Genomic DNA, 23,575 nt, shown 5'->3' on the forward strand with positions numbered 1-23,575 from the left:
TAAAGCAAACTTTTGAAAATTGGGGGATACCTGTACTGAAAATTACAAAACGTTGCTGAGATAAATTAAAGAAGATAAAAAAGAAACGGAGGAATATATCATGTTTATAGAGTAGAAGACTTAATAATATAAGGATGTCAATTATTTCCCGTCTAATCTGCTTTTTCCTGTATTCCTAATCAAAATTCTAGCATAGATGTTAAATTGAGAGCTGCATAATATAGAATCTTTCTTCATACCTAGCATGATGACTGGTACATAGATGGTGTTCCGATGATATTTGTTGAAACTCTCGATGAAAATCTGATGAATGAATGACTTACTCATTTTTTTATTCCCATTGCTTAAAAGAGTATCTAATGAATGTTAGTTACTTAACTAATGTTTTCAAACGAATGTGTGAATAAGTGAATAACATGAAAAATTTAAAAGATCCAACTAGAAAATTTTTTTCAGATTGTTTTTGTTTTTTCTATACTGTCACCATTGGAGGTGGAACATTTATTCTAATGAAATTGAAATTTGGCTAACTCCCTCTCTGAAAGTTTATTTAGAGCCAGTTACAAGATGATCAGGAAAATTGGATGCCTCAATCATATTTTTGCATTTATTTATGAATTTTTTGTTTAGTCTTACTTCGTGTTAGTATTGTGGTTGATGTCAGGCTCATAAAGAAGAAAGAGATATAATTCCTGTCCTGAAGTTTTTTATGTTCTGGTGGGAGATATACTTCATTAAATCAACGCTAACAGAATCCTTATAAAGGCTATAAGGTAACTAACAGATTACCCTATAGAAAAATTGACAACAGATTTGAACAGATATCTCACAGTAGAGGATATACAAATGGTCAATCAACAAACTAACACTTTTTTAACCTATTATATTAGGCTTCCTGGCAGGGATATTAGCAAAGAATCAAGTAGAGAGGAACTCTTGACTTTGAGGTTCTTGTATGACATTAGGTGGAGGTGAATATAAAGACCTGCAGCTCAGGAGAGAAGTGTGAGGTGGAGTTCCGAATCTGAGAGTGATCCCCATAGATGTACAGGAAGCTTAGAGTCTGAATCATATCACTCATGGAGGTTATATAAAAAATGTAAAGAAGGCTGAGGGAAACGCTCTCTCAAACACCAACACTTAAGGACTAGATTCACTGACAGTGGATTTCAATAAAGAGAACTTTTCAAGAACATTTTATGTACATTTTCCTTACCTAATTTCATAGAATTTAACGTTACTATTTAATCCAAATTTCAGAATCCATCCATCCATCCATCCATGTATCCACTGGTAGCAAGACTGTATTGTATATCCCTTCATCTAGGAAGCTTTGTTTGACTCCTCCAACGAGAATTTAATTCTTCTTCCTAAAAAACTCCCTAGCATTTTGTATCTACCTTTCTTACTACTTCTGTTTCTGTCAATAGTATACTATAGTTATTGAAATACGTGTCTTATATTGCCTACTACTAATAATAAAATTCTCAAGGGCAAGTATTGTAGCTACTAATATCTAATGTGGAAACTTACATATCAAAGACCCTCCCTCAGTAATTATTAAATGAAGAATTTGTAAGATTTTGACTGTCTTAAGATTTTTTAACAACTCAAAATGAATGGGCAATATTTCCAAGATAATGCCAACTCTAGTCTGGAACCTACTCTTTAACAGGAAACCCTTGTTGCTGCTAGATTACCTACTGTCTTTCTGTTGAGTCCTTTAAATGCTTCTGAACGCCCTGAAGTCAATTTCTACTCATGGTGATCAGCTTGCTGTGATTACATAAGAGACTATGGTTCCCTTTTTCAAAGTAGTCAACTTGAAGTGAAACATAATTTCATGTATGTTTGCATGACTTGGCCCTCAGTACCTATAGAATATTTTTTTGAATATTATAAATGATAGCAAATCTCATGGAATCTGTCACAAATCAAGTTTTACCATTTTGAGTACAATACCATTTTTCTGGAAAACTACCTCCATTCTGAAGCTGCAACTAATACATTGTGTTCATGTTCAGGGATCACTCTGTTAATTTGCAAATGTCTTATATAGTTCCTTTGAGTTCTACTCGTGGTTCTTATTTACTGCTTATTTTCTGAAAACAGCCTTGTAAATAATGTCTTACGATTTATTTTAATTAGAATTTCTACTTACTGGTAGCCATGTGAGAGAAAACATCAATACTGTCTGTTCCATCGTTGATGGCTTCCAGAAGAGCAGTTGGAATGTGAGAACTTGAATTCAGCTAGATGGTGCTTAGGTCTGATTTTATCAAGCTGGTAAAAGATGTGCACTCAGGTCATTGAACTTTTCTACTACTTCTCTGCCTGCAAGCCAGATTGAAAGAGCATTCCACTTCTGGGGAGCCTATCAAAAGAGTTCACATACCAAGGTCTAACTAATGGAAACACTTCACAGATTATCCTGGAATACTTGCAAATACAATACAGCAGTGTGTTTATATATATGAATGCTAAAACAAAGTGTTCTCTTCTGCTTGTTTTTGTCAGTGGAACAGGAGCAATTGTTTACTTTGTGTAATAAATATAAGATGCCATAGGCAAATGAAGTCTATGCTTGTTAAAAATTTTAGGAGGACAAAATTCCTAAAGACTAGATTTTTCACAAGGATGATCTCAAATGCATGTTTTTTTCCATAGCAATAACTGTTATAAACATACAGTCTGTTTGCCCTGCTTTTAATGAATAGCATTTGTGGACAGTTCTGATTTTTAAACACATTATAAAAGATCAGAAAGAAATAGATGTATGAAAAAGAAACATCAGATTGTCTGACAAATACAAAACGAAAAACAAATCTGCTGTATTCAAACAGTGAGATTCGTGATTAAGTAGAACTTCAAGACTAGAAAATAAGCATAAATGATGATTCCAAACATATATATGCAATAAAGATAAACTATGAGAAGCAGAGAGAACTAGAACATACTCTCCCTCACACTAGACAATATTAGTAATTGTGTGTATGACTACAGAAAAAATGAAAAAGTGTGTTTGTAATCTTTAGTTTTTCTATTCATATTTATTGAATACCTATTACATACCGGAAAAATGAGAGATCTTTTCATATATTCTAGTTTAAATTAATCTTCATGATATACAGAAAAGGAATCTGAAGTTTAAAGATTAAAAAAAAAAACCATTCAAATCTGTGCAGATAATTGAGGTTGTTTATATACTTAGGGACATCTTGCTTCAATGCCTGCATTTTATCAGAATTAATCTTTTTCATTCCTTATAGTCACTCTCTGAGGTGGGCTTTGAACGAGGAAACTGACATTCACGAACATTAAGTAATAACTTGCTCAGGATCACACAGCTAGTATGTGACTATGGGTGAAAATGTTAATAAAACCCTTTTCCCTGCTGTTGGAGAGTCTGAACCATTAATCCCCTAGCTCTGTAACCCTGGAAACAAACATAAAATGGCATTTGATCAGATAGATTGCTTAGGCTTCTCTGCTTATGGTAAAACTGATCCCTGATTGGTAAATTGAATCTGAACTGGAGGATGTATGAGTGAACTAAAAATGCTTGATAGGGACTCCATGCTTCAGGCTTTTCTAAGTGTGGTGACTGGCATGTCCCTTGACGGGACCTTGAAAGCTGTGCCTGTGGATTTATTATAAAAGATACTGCCTCTTGTAGGACATGAGGCTTCTTCCTAAGCCAGAAAGAGCAATTCATGCACCTGTCCTCTGTGGCTCTGTCTCCTTGCACCTGGACTATCACCTGGGAAGAAGACACCTCCTGGAATGTTGTATGGACTCTATGCTTGTGGACTGCTGCGAGAATGCCAACTGAAAGAAACAAGTGATGCTGCCCTGTTGGTAAACTGTGCTTCTTCATCTATAAACTGATGCCAGGTGTGGCCTGTGGTGGCCTCAGGAGTCTGACTGTTTAGCTGAAGTTAAGAAGAGCCCCTTGTGAGGGTTACAGAGTGATGAAGATGGAGTTTGAAGCTAATTCTCCTGTCATCAAGAGCTTTTTCTGCTATGTCATAGCTGCTTTATCTTACTGTGCTTTATTTTACCTTAGAAACTCACAGTATTTACTTTTGGCATTCCCATCTAATATTGTTTCAGCTTTGTGTCCAGGCAGGCTATGACAGAGGAAGCTTTGGCAGCATTGGTAATATTGCAGTGTAACTGCCCAACTTTTCCCTCTATTTTTAATCCAAGGTTTTTTTTTTTGCCCCTGGAAATTCAAGTGAAGCGTATCATTTGGGAATTTATGTGCACATAGAATGCTGGCACTAATTTTTTTTATGTCTGGCCAATTGAAGAGAGAGGTTTCATGAATTCTTTTTCTCCCCCTCCTCCTTTTCTCCCCCCCAGGCAGCCTCCTGTCAGTGAGTCCCATTGGAGAACGTTGCTGCAAGACATGTTAGCTATGCAGCAGAGTGTTTACACATGTCTAGATTCTGATACTTGCTATGAGGTAACTATATATGTAATTTATTTCCCTTTAATTTAGAAATTTTGGTAGTTACAGTTTGTTTATTGGACACGAGTGATGATCATAAGCTTCAATATAATACTATTGAACAATAGCTGATAATTGATTAGTGCTTTATAGTTTGTTGAGTATTTTCATACCTAACATCCTAACTTCCCTGTCTAGGTTCATTGCAACACTATCTATTTAGTGGTTTAATCCTCAGCTAGACTTATACTTGACTCTTTTCTCATTTCCATCGTTTTGGAAGCCACTGAAACTTATTAAATTTTCCTGAAACACGTCTTTCAAATTTGTCTTATCTTCTCTGTACTCTGCCAAATTGTGGTAGTCATCTAACTTGTCTTCCTACCCTAATATCTATTTCTAGATTTTTCCAATTTAGAATATTCTAAAATAAACTTTTTATGTCACCCCCCTCCTTAAAATTTGTTCCTTGTTCCGTATCAGCCATCAGAAAAATCCATATGTTTTAGTATGACATAGAAAGCCACAGTAGATTCCAGTCTCCCTGTCTGCTCTCGTCTTTGTCATTCTGCACCGTGATCCCTGTTCTCCAGCTCCATCAATCTGTCATGAATCCCTCCATTCACCTTGCTATTTTGTGTTTCTATGAGTTTGTGTACGTTGTCCCTTTGCCTGGAATATCATATTTCTCTTTACTTGGAAAATTTTTGATAATTTTGCAGGACTCAGCTCAGTGACTATGCCTTCTGGGATGCATGCCTTTGTCCTCTCATATAACTTAGCAGTATTACAGCCTTTCTTTAAGATGCAGTTATTTGTTTAAATGTGTGTTTCTTCAACTTGGTCATGAGCTTTTAGGTAGAATTATCATATCTTGTGCATCCTCATATTCTCCAGTGTATAATATCATGTCTGGAACATAAAAGATACTTAAGAAATGGCTGTTAATTGGCTAGGAGTGTAACCCATGGGGACTAAACTCATTATTTTGGAAGTTATGCATACTACCAATAAATTACTCATGGTTTGCATCAAAAAATGATCCAGCTAGCCCATTTTTAGTGAGATGCAGTCTAAAAGAGGTTTCTCATTTTAAGTTTATTATTAAATAAGCCAGACACAAACTCATATAGAGAATTTCTTGTGCCTCTCTGCACTATCACAAAGCATGACTCATTGATGAGAATTGTAAAAATAGGTCTCTGTTTTGTGAAATTGTTTAGTATTTTAATTCAAGATGATTTTAACAAAAGAGCACTAATATAGACTGGTGAGAAATGAATGATTTTATATTTGAATTTCAGTTTTTTAAAATCTTGAATGAGGGTAACATTCGTTTTGATGATTTCAGCCTTAGACCACTTACAACTGCTGGTAACTTCTCCTGTTGGATCGAAAGTGACACTTGAAATTGTATTTCAAGAGAAAATAATCCGTATGCACATGAGGTCCAAAGCAGAACTGTCATTAGGGTGTCTGAAGTAGTGTTTTTAGGTTGAAGTGGCATTATTTTGTTATTTCTTGTTTCTGATTTTATTCAAAACTTGACAGTAAGCATATTATACTTCAGCTTGCTCCTGTGGGGAGTAATCTATTCCAACAACTTAACATATTAATTTAAAAAATATTCTAACATTTTTAAATTAGGCTTTGGCATTTTAATGACTTCTGTCCATCAGTCTCTCTCTCTTGAGAAAACATTTGAAAGCCAGATATAATAGTTTTAAAGAGTTCTAGAAGATGGTAAGTTAAGATTTAAAAAACTTAAAATTTTAAATATTATTTTAGTACCTTTTAAATTGTGCTATGTTGTCTTACTGACTTTTGGCCATTAGGTTTTATTGTTCTTGGAAAATAATTTGAAAGCTCAGTAACAGAATTTTGAAAATGTTAGATGAAGACATCTGTACAGCCTGTAGAACAGAAATCTATAAAGTTCATTATAGCTAAACCTTTTAAGTTGAGTAAATTGGATTTTTTAATGTTGGACATCAACTCTTTATAACTTACTTGAATGAACCGAAGGAATAGGGAACTGTCATATGCAAGTCATTTGTGTTAGACTTGGAGCAAGCCATTTTCATCTGTTATATATATAAATGATTAGGATTGCTCATTGATAATTTGCTGTCTGTCACAGTATCTATTTTATAGCTGCTCCCCATCAGATATTCCAAGTAAGACCTGTCTAAAAATGCCTTCCTCAGGAAGCCTAGACAAAAAAGAAATAAAAATAAAGAGATCCTATGACAACGGGATGATCTTCTTAATTATAAGGAAACTCTTGCTTCTCCATGAAATTTTCTTTTTTTCATATATTGGTCCTATTTCTGTGCCATCCTCATTGCTATCCAACGTTGGATTTATAGGGAAAGACATTCTTGGGGGAAGTTCTTGTGCTAATTACATACCAATATTATTAGTGTAAGTTTAAAAGAATGTTTATTTTTCTGTAGTGAGTATGTAAATTTCAATTATAGAAATAATTTGTTGTTAATTTATACTATTAGTGGTGTAGAAGAATACAATGATGTTTTGCATGAATGCCTTTTATCAATGGCTCATTTTGTAGACATAGTTTTCAGTTTGCATGTTAGAGAAAAACCCAATGCTATATGGGTATATTGTAGTTTCAATAATGATTAGGTAGAAGTATAATTTTGTAGCTTGCCAATTAGTTTGTAAGACCAAATTCAGATGCTTTAAGCAGTTATGAAGTATATATATCATATTTAAATTTTCTTTTAAATATTTAATAGCTATCTTGCAATGAAAAGATTATACTTCAGAAGGCATGAGCCCTATTGAGTGTGGGACAGTATATGTAATAGAGCATGGTAATTAATGAATATGAACTTTAGATGCTTAACTGAAGTATTTATTGTAACACATTAAAATATTATGCTTATTTTTGGTTCATTGAGTGAAATTATTTTTTCTTCCAAAAGGATGAATGTTTTTTTTAATTGAGATGAAATTCACATAACATAAACTTAACCATTTTAACGCGTACAATTCAATGGCAGTTAGTATATTCACAGTGCTATGCAACCACCACTTCTAGGATGGATGTATAGTCGATTCTTGTTATCTGTGGTAGTTATATTAAGTCCCTGGGGACACTGAATTAGTGAGTATGGAACCATTGCTCCAGGGAAAATAAAGGATTAAGTTCCTGTGAGCCTCTGGCTACAACATTTTTATCCACTGATCAATACATAATCTTATTTTATGTGTGTTTCTGTTTAAAGAAACCTTATTCAATATACTGTATATTGTTGATTCACTGACACTGAACTCATGGAAAACCCCTATTGCTCATGGCTGAATGAAGCTTATTTAACACATTTTCTCTGTAAGGTGCATTCTTGCATTTAGGGGTTAATACACAGCACTTCAGCACTACGCTTGAGAGCCATTTTAAGCACAACATCACCAACAAAAAGCATGAAAATGTGAAAAATGTGGCACTAAAGAGAATGTGAAAAGGACAGTTGTTTATAGTGTGAGAGCTGAAACAAGGCAGATGGGTGACTCAAATTTTTCACTGCTTTACGCATGTTTACAAATGACTGTGAAAGCGCTATGAGTGTTCATTTTGGGATCACAAATAAATTTTAACAAATAGGCAAATTCACAAGTACAGAATTCATGAAAAAATGAGGATCGAATATACTTTTCTATATATTTTATTTGAATTTCAGACCCTTCATTTGATTGAGAACCAAATCATTTCTCTTTAGCACTAATTTTAGTTTCTTCTTTTCCCAGATATTTACCGAAAGCCTTTTGTGCTCCAGTCGCCTTGAAAATATCCACCTGGCTGGGCAGATGATGCATCGCACTGCTTGCTCGATAAATCCACCAGCTAGTGTAGCCCATAAAGGGAAAGCCCAGTACAGGGTCAGTTATGAAAAAAGTATTGACTTGGTTTTGGCTGCCAGCAGAGAGTACTTCAATTCTTCTACCAACCTCACTGATAGCTGCATGGATCTAGCCAGGTAGAATAACTGTTTTCTTCCAAAAGCTCAATTGTTGCTTTTCTTTAATTTACAGAATACATTATCACAGGTACCAACTGACTATGCTGTATAGGACATAGTGATTATTGCTGGAATGTAGGAAAAAATCTAATTATGGAAATTCATCACTTTCCTCTTGACCCTTCTCCGTTATGCTTTTTCAAAGTCATTCTTGCTGATTATCTGTAAGGTTATACTTCTCTTCTGTTAGAAGAGATTTGTGTGATAGGCTGCAAAATTCAGGTTCTGGAAATTGCAGCACATTAGGGTGGTGTCTGTCTTTTTTGCATGACTTCTGCTTTGTTAAGAGACAAAGAACCTGATTAGGTGATCAAACTCAGAAGTTCCTTCTGGGTTGAAATTTCTACACTATGAATTTAGTATCTCCCTGGCATATTGTACTGGTATTGTTGTCCACTCTTGTGTAACACTACAAAGAAGGTGTGCCCTGATCTGAATGCTCATGTTTAGGTATGGAGAATTACATTGATTTTTTTCTAGAAGAATTTCTTCATGATTTAAAGTTAGTTTTTATAAAGTTAATATTTATAAAATGAAGAGTTCAATAAATAAAACATGAATCACCTCTATACTAATGAATCTTAAAACCTTCAAAAAGATAACCTTACTCATTCAAAGTTCCAAAAGTTGAAAAGTACTTTACTATTATTGTGTCGCCTTTCACTTGCCCACTGACCAATATGCTGGTTCTTACCACTAACTATTTTCCCATGTTGTTTTTGTAGTATCTAGTCCATTTCATAAGGAGCCCTAGTGGCACAGTGGTTAAGAGCTTGGCTGCTGATCAAAAGGTCAGTGGTTCAAACCCACCAGTGGCTCTGTGTGAGAAAAGACTTGGCAATATGCTCCCTTAAAGATTACAGCCTAGGAAACCTTATGGGCAGTTCTATTCTGTCCTCTAGGGTTGCTGTGAGTCAGAGTTAATTCAGTGATACACAACAACGGTGCGTTTCATGTGTATTTCTCCTTACATTCAGATAGTGGAAATCTGGATCTGTTTTTTCTTCATCTGAGATCATCTTTCTAGGATTCTACTCTACTTTTCTTTGCCTAGAGCTGAGCTAATCCTCATTAATTCCTAGAAACGGTTTTCTTAAGTTATTTTTTTTCTACTCTAGGCAATCGGCATTTTTATTGAGGGCCTGGCTTTCTCATGTAATCTCTGAATTTTTATTTCTTGATAGAAAGAAAGCTAGGGACCTCTTTCGCATAAGGTGACTGGTCTCTGGCAAGTTACTTATTTGCTTTTTCTTACTGTGTCCCATTTCCCAACACTGAACATTCTAATTTTATCCTATCTTCTCAGATTTTCTGGTTAACAATCTCTAAAAAGATTTTGCATTTTATTTGAGAGTGAATTTTTCACTTCTTATTTAAATAAAATGAGATGTTTTGAGTCTGTTCATTCTGAAATTATGTATGTTGCATATGCAAAAACACCCGTTGCTGTCGAGTTGATTCCGACTCATAGCGACCCTATAGGGCAGGGTAGAACTGCCCCATAGGGTTTCCAAGGAGTGCCTGGTGGATTTGAACTGCTGACCTTTTGGTTACCAGCCGTAGCTCTTAATCAGTAGGCCACCAGGGTTTCCGTTGCATATATACTTGTATAGAATTTTATAAAAATGAAATATTACTATATGTTTCTTTTTATTACATGTTCCTTCAGTTATTTATTATGCTAATGAATATAGATCTGCGCTATTTTTATAGTTTTTCTTTTAAGCCTTGTGTTCAGTAGCCGTACTGTGTTTATCCTGCCCCTTTTGATTGGTTTTGAATTTCCCTCTTTTCATTGCACAAGAAGCAGTAGAGTCTAGAGGTTAAGAATATAGGTTCTGGAGCCAGATGCCTGTGTACATATTTAGCCTTGGCCAGCTAACATCCATGTGACTTTGGCCAAGTTATCAGGGCCTCAGCTGCCTCGTTTATAAAATGAGCATAATGGGGCCTACTTCATAGGGTTATTGTGAATATAAAATATGTAAAGAAAAAGTGTTAGAGCTGTACCTGTTGTATAGAAAGTGTGAAGAGAAATTGCTGAATCAAAGGGTAAATACACGTAAAGTGTTACCAGTTTTCACCTTTTAATAGGACACTAAAGTGCCCCTTTTACACATTGTCAGTCTTTCTAATTTTTTCCAATTAACCGCTTGCATTTGCACTCTTTTTTGAAGCTGGTTCCTAAGCTTCACTTATTTTTCTGCTGGGTTGTTCACCTTTTTACTATTGATTCTTAAGGGCTATTTATTTGTATGTAGGTGACATTTGCCCTTTGTCTGTCTCAAATGTTTCAAATATGTTGCCCAGTTTTTACTATATGATTTATTTTTTCAAATTGCTATTCCAGAAGTTTTTTTTAAAAAAGTATTACTCTTTTCTTGTATAGTTTCTGTCTTTTGTACCATCCTTTAAGAGACCTTTGAATTCCCAAGACCATTAAAATAATTCCCTGTTTTATTTTTTAGTACTTTGATGGTTTTATTTTTTATGTTTCAGTGTGAGGCCCATTTATAATTTATTTTATATAAAGATTGTGATGTAGCTATTTAGCTTTATTTTTTTTCCCAAAGTGACAAGCAGTTATTTCAGCCCTAGCAAAACTTTAAAGAAACTTTTTTTTCCCACTGATCACCTATCTCAGAGAATCACATTTTCTGAAACTATATTGTTGAACTTGACAAAGTTGTTTAACGTAGTTAGTAATTTTTTTTCTTTTCTCCTAAGGGATTGCATTTCTATTTCAGATGATGAAAACATCAACTAGAATAATCTTTGAAAGTGGGATTTGTGTTTGACCTAAATCTTTTTGGCAAGTGTTTTTCAGAAATCATTTTTTAAAAGGAACATCCTGTATTTTTCTCTCATTCCAGCCCTTTCTTTCCCACAAAGATACACCTTAATTTTAAAAAGATGCCATATGTGTGGAACGAGGAACCAAACTGATTGCGACCTGTGAGGCCAATGTATTTAAATGTTCATGGTTACATTGAATAGAGAAAATAGCCCATATATTCTTACTGATCAAATTATTGTTCATTAATTCGTTTTTTTAATTGAGGAACTAATATATATATACAAGATAAAACAAATAATACAGAAAGGATATATATATGTAGTGTCTCTCTTCTCAGTGTAGTTCCCTTATCTCTGTCCCTCAGCTATTTTTTTAAATCAGTTTGTTGAGTACTTTTCTAAAATATTTTATTGAATATTACCTTCTTTCTAAAATCACATATTAAGTGCTTACTATTTATACATACCTTTCTGTACCTTGCTTTTTTCACTTATGGTCTGTATTGGAGGTTTTTCCATATGAGTACATATAGGTCTGTTTCATCCTTTTTAGTTATAGAATATTATACTGTTCGACTTGTACATAATTTATTTCATTAGTTACTGATTTGGTGGACTTTTTTTTTTTTTTTTAAAAATAAGTCTTGTAGTGAACACCAGTAATTACATGTCTTTGGATATGTGTGAGATTATCTGTAATATGAATTCCTAGAATTGAAACTCCTGGTTTCAAAGTAGGTGCTCTTAAAATATTGGTAAATATTACAAAGAGGTTATACACCTTTTACACTTGAATCAGCAGTATATGTGAGTGCTCCACTGATTAAAATCCTACAATTTTGCAAGAACAAGGTTGATAATCTGTCACTCAGTGATATTGATGCATATTGAGGCCTAGATATGTTCATTTAGATATGATCTATGAGTTTAGCATTCATTAGTCCTCCATGGCCTGATATTTGTTCTGTCTTTCGAGTTTCATTTCTAAATATTCCTCTACTAGCCCTTTTCAAAAAATAATTTTATTCATTAATTCAAGCATTTATTGAGTATACTCTCTGATTTTTAAAAAAAAATTGTTTAAAATACTAATTCTTAGATTAGCAAACCACTTTCACTTGTAGTTTATCTCAGTACTGCTTTACCAACCAATTCCTCCTTATTGATCAGAAAAATATCCCTTGTGCGGTTTCTAAGTTACTTCTTTTTGCTTTTGATGCACAAAATTGGAACTAATTCAAGAAGTGCTTGTTTTTCCTAGAAAGATAATTGGATTTTATCTGAATTCTTCCTTTTTTAAAAATCTTTTTAATATACTCATTACCTTTAGAGTTGACAGTAAAATGAACACTAAATGCAAAGTTAGGATGCTTTGGTTCATATCATGATGCCATTATGTACTGTCAGTGTAACTGTGGGCAAATTACATCACTTCTCTGAACTCAATTTTGCCTTCCTTCAAAAGCAGATGATGACCACATTTAGGGCCACAAAGCAAGCCCTAAAAAATCCAAAACATCGAAATAATATAAATCATTTTCTCTGATTACACCATAAAAGTAGAAATCAATAACAGGAACAGCAAGGGAAAAAAAAATCAAATACATGAAAACTGAATAATGCCTTGCTAAAAAACCACTGGGTAATAGAAGAAATCAAAGATTGAATAAAAAAATTCCTAGAATCAAATGAGAATGAAAACATATCTTACCAAAACCTTTGACTACCACATGTCTGACAAGGGCCTTATCTCTAAAATCTATAGAAAACTTCAACATCTCAACAACAAAAAGAAAAACAACTCATTTTAAAAATGGGCAAAGGATATAAATACATTCAGACAGCTAACAAACATATGAAGAAATGCTCACAATCATCAGCCGTTAAAAACCACACCAAACCCATTGCTGTTGAGTTGATTCTGACTCATAGCGAACCTATAGGACAGAGCAGAACTGCTCCATAGGGTTTGCAAGGAGCGGCTGGTGTAAATGAGCTGCTGACATTTTCATTAGCAGCCATAGCTCTCCATAGCTCTCAACCACTACATCACCAGGGCCCCTGTTAGCCATTAAACCCGTCGCTGTCGAGTTGATTCTGACTGATACCATCTCACCCCAACATTACTGGCACTAATCAAAAAAACAGAAAATAATAAATGTTGGAGAGGTTGTGGAGAGACTGAAACTCTTATACACTGCTGGTGGGAATGTAAAATTATGCAACCACTTTGGAAAATGGTATGGCACTTCCTTAAAAATCTAGAAATAGATATACCATATGACCCAGAAATCCCACTCCTAGGTATATACCCTAGAGAAATAAGAGCCGTGACATAAATAGACATATGCACACCCGTGTTCATTGCAGCATTATTCACAATAGCAAAGAGAGGGAAGCTGCCTAAATGCCCATCAACAGATGAGTGGATTAACAAACTGTGGTACATACACACAGTGGAATACTATACGATGATAAAGAGTAATGACAAAACAGCAAAACATCTCACAACATGGATGAATTTGGAGGACATTATGCTGAGTGAAATAAGTCAATCACAAAAGGACAAATACTATATGAGACCACTATTATGAATAAATGAGAAAAGGCTTACACACAGAAAAAAACAAAACAAAACCTTTCTTTGATTGTTACTAGAGATGGTGATGGTGATAGGGGAGAGAAAATTACCAAATAGATAGAAGACACATGTTCATATTGGTGAAGGGAAATGCAATACACAGTATGGCGGAAATCAGTGAAACATGACCAAGGCATGGGAGGACACTGAGAGGAAGGCAAGAACAAAGGTCAGCAATGGTAATTAGTGTAGCATAGACAATCTTGCAACAATAGTATTAACAAACACTAATTTACAAATGGACACAGGTAGATAGATATATCAAGGGGTTGGAAGAGTATAAGGGAACACACCCACCTGAAGATATAAGTTTGGTGGTTGATATTTCTACATACATAATGGTAGGTACTGCTCATATATTATTATAGACAATAGACCACACAAGGGCCATAGACATAACCAAACACCTCACGGGACCAAGTTCCTAGGCTTGAAGCTGTAGGACCATAGACTTGGGGACATCTATGTCAGTTGGCACAACATAGTTAATAAAGACAAAGTTCTGCATCCTACTTTGGTGAGTAGCGTCTGGGGTCTTAAAAGCTTGCAAGCGGCCATCTGAGATACAGCTGTTGGTCTCTTACTGCCTGGAGCAAAGGAGAATTAAGAAAACCAAAGAGGCAAGAGAGCAATTTGTCCAAAGGACTAATGGACCACAAGAACCATAGCCTACATGACCCTGAAACCAGAAGAACTGATGGCACCCGGCTACCACTACCAACCACTCTGATTGGGATCACAATAGAGAGTCCCAGACAGAGTGGGAGAAAAATTGCAGAATAGAAAATCACACACACACGCAAAAAAAAAAAAAAAAAAAAAAAAAAAAGACTTACTGGTCTGACAGAGACTGGAGGAACCCCCAAGACTGTGGCCCTAAGACACCCTTCTGAACCAGAACTGAATCCATTCCTGGAGAGCACCCTTCAACCAAACCATGAACAGGCCCATTAAAATAAACAATAACAACTGAGAGAAACGTGCTCCTTAGAACACACAATCATCTGAGATCAGAAGGGCAACGTTTGCCCAAAAGCAAAGATGAGAAGGCAGGAAGGGGTAGCAATTCAGGATGAAAGCAAATGGGGAACCTAGGACAGAAATGGGGAGAGTGCTGGCACATTGTGGTGAATGAAAGCAAAGTCATGGAAGACTTTACAAACTATTGAGTGAGAAACTAATTTGCTCTGTAAACTTTCACCTAATGCACAGTAAAAAAATAAAAAAAGATGATGATTTTGCCTGCCTCACAGGCTTGCTGTGCAGATTAAGTAAGATAATAGAAAGCATGTAGCAGAGTACCTGCGTGTAGTAGTTTTTTGATAAGTATATGTTGGATCTCATGTTGGATATTGAAAGATAACTTGGCTGAACATCTGCCACTTCTGCTTTCTAAAAATTTATCTAATTTCTCCTAGGTGCTGCTTACAACTGATAACAGATAGACCCAGTGCCATTCAAGAGGAGCTGGATCTTATCCAAGCTCTTGGATGTCTTGAAGAATTTGGGGTAAAGATCCTGCCTTTGCAAGGTAAGTTTTCTACTTAGTGTTGCACTGTTATCTTATATTGTGTTAATTTATTAGTATTCTTTTGGTAGTAAGGACACTAAACCCATGGAAACTATAGAGGTTATACTGCTTCATCCTGCTTCTCCATTTAAAAATATTCATATTGTTTTTATAACTAAAATAAATTTTTTCAACTAAAGAGTAACTTTGATCATTTAATCCACTAACAAGAGAGTTCCCTACCCCTGCTCTATTCTTTCCAAAGAAATCTTTTAGGTAGAAACTCAAAATAAAAAAGCCAACATTTTACCATACATTTTTTTAAAGTTCACGTTTATGACATTAAAAAAAATAGCATTAGTAACAAATAGCAGTTAAGTTATTGGATAACAATAAACATTTAAACTGGGGATTATGGATGAGAGTTGCTGATTTACATCATTTCACTTTTGGGATAGTATATTTCCATATTTTGTTTTGTTGCATAGATTTATAAGCAGCTATAAACGATAACGGAAGGAAGGCCTGATAGTCTGCTTCCAAAAGTCAGCCATTGAAAACCCTGTAGAAAACAATGGTCTGATCCACAACAGATGGCGAGGAGAGTGCAGGCCCGGGCGGTGTTTCCTTCCATTGTGCGTGGTGTCACCATGAGTTGGGGGCCGGCTCGATAGCAGCTAACAACAACAACATAAATGATAATAGCTTTTTTCTTCTTTTTAAGCTGTCCTTTTTAATTAAATAGATTCTATTGTTTTAAAAAGAAATGTTAAGAAGTTCTTATTTAGAATTTAATTGTTGGTTAAATCTTAACATTGCTCAGGTTCTATGACCTAAATGCAAAACCCATGAAGGTACTATCCAATCAAAAATCCTGTTACACAGGTCTTGTTATCATACACTATTCTGTGAGGACAGTGTATATCTCAGAATGTACCTCAGCCTTACCTGCCACTTATTGCTGGGGTATATTTTCTGTTGCTTCAAACCTCAGACCTCAGTGTCGTAAGTGAAGAGGGTATGCTTAGCTGGCTAGCTATGTCAACTGTTATCTTTATTCTTAACTCTTAACTCGGGGAATGTTTGGACTTGGTGAGTTGAGTTGAGTTCCTTCTGTCTCTTTGTCTTCTGGTAAGATTTCCCCAAAATTGTCTCTCCTCTTTTTCACTATTGTCTTTTAAAAAGCCTGATGGCCTGTTACAAGTTCCTTGGTGTCTTTGTCCACTGTAGTGTTTTGAGTTGGGTGGACCTTAGGAGATCTGAGCCAGTGGGACACTTTGATTTTTCTTTTTCATTGTGGTTTTACTAAAAATGGAAGTTCTACTTTGTCAGACAAATTTATTAGACTTGAAAGAGGTAGTATTACTATTACCTTGAATATCATTGTTTGGAAAGAATTTGAACGTGATTATAAATATCCTGCAGCATCTTCAGCAAGTATTATATAAGGTGATTGTTAAATCACTAGAAAATTTTATTCAGTTGTACCATTCATGGAAATTTTTAGCTCAAAGCTTCTTAAAATTATGAACATTAGTGTCACTAAAAGGCATGTTCAGTTTATTCTCAAGTGTCTTAAGTCATTAACTACCTTCCCCTCAAACACTTATATATTGAATTGCATTTTTCAGTCAGTAGAGAGTACAAAGTACTGTGAAACTTTTGCCCTGCTTGTAGATACTGAAAAAAAGACATGTTTATGCATAGCTTTATGTGTATATATGTGAGTGTATTTGTGTGTGTTTAACTGCTAATGTTTAATTCAAGCAGATTGGTACAATGTAAGTTTTTTCTTCTTATAGTTCCCAAATGCTAATGAATTTTGAAATATTAAGTTTAGTCCTGTTTTTCTGTGGTGCTCAGTTAATAATATTTTTGCTGTTAATATTTATATTATATACTGCTGAGTTTGATTATCTGCAACCAAACCTGCTGTCCTGCTATAGCTTCTCAGGAATTTTCTGACTGAGGAGTGTTTTTAAAAAGACAGTTGCTTTCATATCTTGACAGCCTTTCAGTTTGATATATTGATTTGGAGTTTCCTATTACAATGACTGTCAGAAAACCTTCTGGACATGGAGATGGAGTATTGCCTTTGTACACTGTTGTATTTATCCTATGAATACAATTTAGGTTTAAGCTGCTTTGATTTTCATCAGGAATACTCACCAAACAAATTAACTTGATATTTTGAAATTTGTGATTCAGGTATTTTCGTTTTAGTGAATGTACATAGTACATTTTGTCACTGTACTTTGCTTCAAAGTCTTCTTTGCCTGCCCTCCAAGGAATTGGTATTTCTCATCAAGCCAAGGCCAGTTGTACTGGATGAATTAATGAGTTAAAAGAAAACAGGAAAAGAAATATGTAAAAAGCTTCCTTATATACAAGTCTCCTGTAAAGTGTTGTGCATGTGTGTGTGCATCTCCCTAATAATTTGGGTGTTTCAGTTTGTGTAAATTTTCCTTAATATTCAAGGGAGTGGATTTAGGATATTTCAGCTGTCCCACATGTTCTTTCTATAACAGGGTAAGTTTTTTGAGACTTATACCATTGTGGTTAAACCCAGCTTAGAGCCAGATTGCCTGGGTTTGAATCCCAGTTCTGCCACTTATTGCTGGGTAACTGTGGGCAAGTAACTTAACCTCTTTTTGTGTTTAAGTTTTCTCATTTACAAAATGGGGATGCTAATGAGCACTTTATACAATTGCTTGTAAGGATTAAGTATATGTTTACAGTACTTGGAATATAGTAAGGACTGTACAAGTATCAGCTATCACTTTGCTATTTTTTTGAAAGTACAATGTTAGAATTAGTGTGATCTTACCTGCCTTCTCTTTCTCCCTTCCTCCATTTTCTTCATTCATTCTTCCCTTCTCCTCCCTCTGATCCTTTCCCTCCCTCCTGTACCATCTGATTATTTCCCTCTTTCTCCTTCTCTTCACTTCCATTCAATAAACATTAATTTAGGCACTTACTCAATGCAGGCAGTCCCAGGGTTAGGAAAGTCAGACTTACGGACCACTTGTACTTGCCCTTTAACATTATGTAAATTTGCCCTCACTTTGAAATGATTGAACCAACCCCTTGTGCAGCTTCATCACAGTCACCTTCACTTGCTGCATGTGCAGCTTTCAAATAATTGAAAAGGCTTCGAGCCTTTTCCTGTACTAAAACCAAAAACCCTTTGCCATCAAGTCCATTCCAACTCATAGTGACCCTATAGGACAGAATAGAACTGCCCCATAGGGTTTCCAAGGAGAGGCTGGTGGATTCAAACTGCCAACCTTTTGGTTAGCAGCTGAGCTCTTAACCACTGCGCCACCAGGGCTCCTTTTGTGCACTAAAGTGAGGCTAAGTCAGGACTTTGAACTGATTAGTTCAGATTCGAACCTCTGCTGAGAGTTTGCATTTCTAACAAGTTCCCAGGCAATGCTAATACCTCTGGTTAGGGACCATTTCTGAGAACCACTAGTAGAGCAGTGGTTCTTAAAATTTATTATACATAAGAATCACCTGGGGATCTTGTTAAACTACAGATTCTGATTCAGTGGAAAGGCAAATTCTCAGCAGGGGTTCAAACCAGAACGAACCAGTTTGAAGCCCTGGGCTAAATAAGAACCATATGCACCTGTTCCGATTTACCTACAAATTCAACTTAAAGACACAGTTAGGAATGGATCTCTTTCGTAACCTGGGGACTGCCTATACTGAAATACTAAAGTGGATAAGGCGCAGTTCTTGCCTTTGAAGAACTGACCCACTGATAATAAGACAGTGACACCAGAATTTCATGCAAGTTTAAATCCTGGCTTTGCCACTTAGACTTGTATGACCTTTGGGAGCTTAATGTCTTTAAGCCTCACCTTCCTTAGGTGGAGATAATAATAAAATATAGCCTAGATAGTCCTAACAGTCTTGAAACATCATGAATCCTTATATTAGAGAATTCATAGGTATTTCTGTGAATGTGTAAGTAGTAGTCATATTAATAATAGTTAACATTTATTGAATTATTTTTATGTTCTAAGTACTTCACATGCATTCATAAAAAAAAAAAACTCTATGAGGTAGTAGCTGTTATTGTTTCTAATTGTCAGACAATGAAATCAAGGCGAAAGTTATAAGAGTTTCTTAGGATCACACAACTCATTAGAGATGGAACTGCTATTCATACCCAAGTAGTCTGACTCAAGACCCTGCGTTTGTAAAACAGTAGACAATAATGTACTGATAAAGAGGTGCAAAAGTAAAATATTCTTTGAGAAAGAAATTCTGACTCGTCTTCTCCTTTGTCAGTTAAGTGATGACTCTTGCATATCACCTTCCTGGCCTACGTAATTCAAATTTATACTTCAGCAGCATCACAAATAACTATATGTGTTTTGATGTCATTCATGAGTGACTTAAACTGATATTTTACATTCATGGTTTGGTAGGTATTTACTGTCTCTGCTTTGTAAGGTTGTGATGAGAGTGTTTGGCGTGTGGTAGCTATTCAATAAATGCTAATTAGTATCTGTTTGCTTTTTATGTCTGAGATTTGTAGGTGTTTAAAGAAGATTTTTTTTTTTTTTTTTACATCTGACGTATATTTGTGAGATCCACAGGGAAATGAGGAATCCTCAATTACTAAAAGATACATATCTGCATATCCTTTTCATGTTCAATAATTCCACTTTAAAGAGGAATTTTAGGAGTGCACAGTTTTCTCCTTTATGGAAAGATAATAACATCAAATATTTAACTAAGAGATCCCATTTTAAAATGTAATTGAGCAAGCCTTAAGATCAGCAGTGAAAGAGAACTGGTGCAGCAATTGTCCAGAGGCTCAAAAAGCAAACACATAAATAAAGTGAAAAGTCATTTGACCATGGTAATTGAAGTCCATTAGAATCGTATTCTCCAAATTTATTAATGTACTTGAAATATTAGCAGTGTGCTTTGCTTAGAATAACAAGGAGACAAAGAACCACACTTGAGTATTTTATTAAATGGAAGTTTAGAGAAAATCATATTCCATTGTCACATGTGGTTTCAGTTCTCCACCCTGATTTGATTGAACTAGAAGGAGAGTGGAAATGATGAGGAAATCAGTTTATTCAGAATTACTAAAGCCAGAGCTAGTCTAAGAAGACAACAAGAATTCATCAATCAAGGGTATAAAGGGAACAATGAAAGCCCTCAGATTTTTACACATGTAGAATGATAATATCTATGTCAAATTTTGTTTTGAAAATAAAATTAGAAATATATAAAAAGTACTTGTTCAAAAATCAGCATATTGAATTTGAAATATTATGAAAGTGATCCATATTTTGTTAAATTGGAATACTAGGAAAAAAAATTTTTTTTTTTATTGAGAAAAATTAGGGAGAAGTTTGGAGGTGCTGTATCAGTCAGTTTTTGTTAGAATGTGCCACAGTGAAAAAATAAGAAGTCTCAGTGGCTTATTATAACAGATCTATTTTTTGCATGCACTGTTCATGTCTGTTGTGGTAAGCCTCAGCACCACGTCATGAGAGATAGCATTCTCATGGCAGAGGGAAAAAGTAAAATAATGACTCTTAAAGCTTTTGCTCGGAAGTAGCATACATCATTTCCACTCACATTTCATTGCCTGAAGAAGTCATGTGGTGAAGCCTGATGTTAGTGGAACAGGTATTTGGGATATGAATAATTGCAGTGGTTAAATGGGAACAATAATGCAATTTGTAGCAGTTCTACTCAGATTGTAGATATTGGCTATAGTGATTATGAAGTAAATAACTGAAATTTACATTTACTTTATATTCTTATCTTTGCCTTCAAGTAATTGTTGACCTTTTGGTCTCATATAGATGGTTTTTTAATGAAGCACCATATTCATAGATAATACCCCTTATTTTGTGTGCCAGTCTGTTATTCACTAAAAGATGACCTCTGGGGATAATTTTGGTTCAAGGTTTAAATAGTATCTCAGGGAGATAGTCTCAGGGAGTCCTATAGTCTCAACTGGTCCAGTAAGTCTGAACTTTTTAAGAATTTGAGTTCTGTCCTGTTTTTATCCCATTCTATCACGATCTGTCTCTTGTGGCCCTGATTAGAACAGTTGGTAGTGGTAAGCCAGGCACCATCTAGTTCTTCTGGTCTCAGAGTAGATGAGGCAATGGCTTGTGGAGGCTATTAACCCTGTAAACTAATTTCTTCTCTGAGACTTTGGTTTCCTTCTTTCTCTTTTGCTCCTAATGAGTAGAGACTAATGATTGTATCTTAGATGGCTGCTTGTGAGTTTTTAAGACCCCAGCCACTAGTCACATCACTGCAGAATATGAAATTTGTGACGCTAATTGACTGATACATCTACCCTATATTTTATAGTAAAGGCCACAACAGAATTATTATACCAACAAAGGGATAAATATCTGTTTTAAACTTTAGGAAATACACACTGAGGCCTTTAGGAATAGAGAGACATGATGTTTGCAATGTACTCTCAAATGATGCTGGGGGAAAAAAAACATATATATGTGTATGTATGTATCTAACTATTGCCTAATCTCTTCAGCAAATGATTGTTCGGCCATACCTTTGGTCCTGTTTCCAGAACACACTATCTGGATAGCCTGAGAATATTCCAAATCAGCAAATGCTGATTCCTTTTTGTTTAACAGTTCCTTCCTCAATTTATCTCTTTCCTCTTGCATTTTACTATAAGCAGCAAGAAGAAACCAGGCCACCCCTTCAGTGCATTGCTTGGAAATCTCCTCAGCTAAATATCCAAGTTCATTGCTTACAAGTTCTACTGTCCACCCATCAGTAAAACATAATTCAGCCAAGTTCTCTGCCACTTTATAACAAGGATTGCCTTTCCTTCAGTGCCTGATAACATATTCCTCATTTCTTGCTAAAGCTTCACCACAAGCACCTTTAACATTCATGTTTCTACCAATATTCTGTTCAGCGATATATATGTATTCTCCAAGATGATAGAAAGGAGCCCTGGTGGCTCAGTGGTTAAAGCAGTTGGCTGCTAACCAAAAGGTCAGCAGTTCAAACCCACCAGCCGCTCCACAGGAGAAAAGTCCTGGCAATATGCTTTGGTAAAGATTTACAGCCTTGGAATCTCTATAGGGTCAATATGAGTTGGAATTGACTAGACAGCAATGGGTTTAGTTTTGGTTTGGAAGATGATAGAAGCTTTCTCTACTGTGCTCCTCATTCGCAACTGAGCCCTCACCAGTATTACCGTAACATCTATGTTTCTACTGTCTTTTCAAGGCAGTCTGGGATTTTTCTATTAAGTGCCTCAAAAGTCTTCCAGTCTGTATTCATTACCCAATTTCAAAGCCACTTCTACATGTTTAGGTATTTGTTACAGCATCACCCCACTTACCAGTACCAGAATCTGTATTAGTTTCTTAGGGCTGCTGTAACAAATTACGACAAACTAGGTGGATTAATATAGGGTCACTGTGAGTCAGAATCAACTTGATGGCACACAACAACCACAACAAGGTGGATTAAAACAGAAATTTATTCTCTCACAGTTCTGGAAGCTAGAAGTCCAAAATCAAGGTGTCAGCAGTGCCATGCTCCCTCTGAAGGCTCTTAAGAGGAATTTTTCCTCTTAGCTTCTTGTGATTGGTAGCAGCTGTTGGCATTCCTTGACTGTTAGCTGTATCACTCCAGTTTATGCCTCCATCTTCACATGCCCGTCTTCCCTTTGTTTGTGTCTACAAGTCTCCAAATCTCTTTGTCCTTATAAGGACCACAGTCATGGGGTTTAGGCCCCACCCCAATCCAGTATGACCTCATCTTAAATTGATTATAGTAAGGTCACATTTATAGGTACCAGGGGTTAGGACTTCAGCATATCTTTTTTTTTAATTGTTGTAGTCTAAATGAAGTTTACATTTCAAGTTAGTCTCCCATACAAAATTTTATACATACATTGTTATGTGACCCTAACTGCTCATCCCATTCTGCGACAGCACACTCCTCCTTTCTGTCCCTGATTCCCCATGTCCAGTCAACCAGCTCCTAACCCTCTCTGCCTTCCCATCTCACCTCTGGATAGAAGCTGCCCCTTTGGTCTCTTGTATCTACTTGAGCTAAGAGGCACACTCCTCACGAGTATCACTTTATGTCCC

General features: G+C 35.5%; 1 protein-coding gene across 3 annotated transcripts in view; it reads left to right on the forward strand.

Annotated features, from left to right (window-relative positions):
* Positions 1-23,575, forward strand: part of NBAS (NBAS subunit of NRZ tethering complex) — a 461,389-nt gene that overhangs the window by 211,763 nt on the left and 226,051 nt on the right. For all 3 annotated transcript variants that reach the window (XM_023728239.1, XM_023728240.1, XM_023728241.1), the window contains 3 exons: positions 4,366-4,468; positions 8,225-8,454; positions 15,352-15,464. In XM_023728239.1, the coding sequence (XP_023584007.1) occupies positions 4,366-4,468; positions 8,225-8,454; positions 15,352-15,464 (446 nt within the window). The remainder of the gene's footprint in view (positions 1-4,365; positions 4,469-8,224; positions 8,455-15,351; positions 15,465-23,575) is intronic.

This window comes from Trichechus manatus, unplaced genomic scaffold, assembly GCF_000243295.1.
Source record: "Trichechus manatus latirostris isolate Lorelei unplaced genomic scaffold, TriManLat1.0 scaffold00023, whole genome shotgun sequence".
Taxonomy (NCBI): domain Eukaryota; kingdom Metazoa; phylum Chordata; class Mammalia; order Sirenia; family Trichechidae; genus Trichechus; species Trichechus manatus.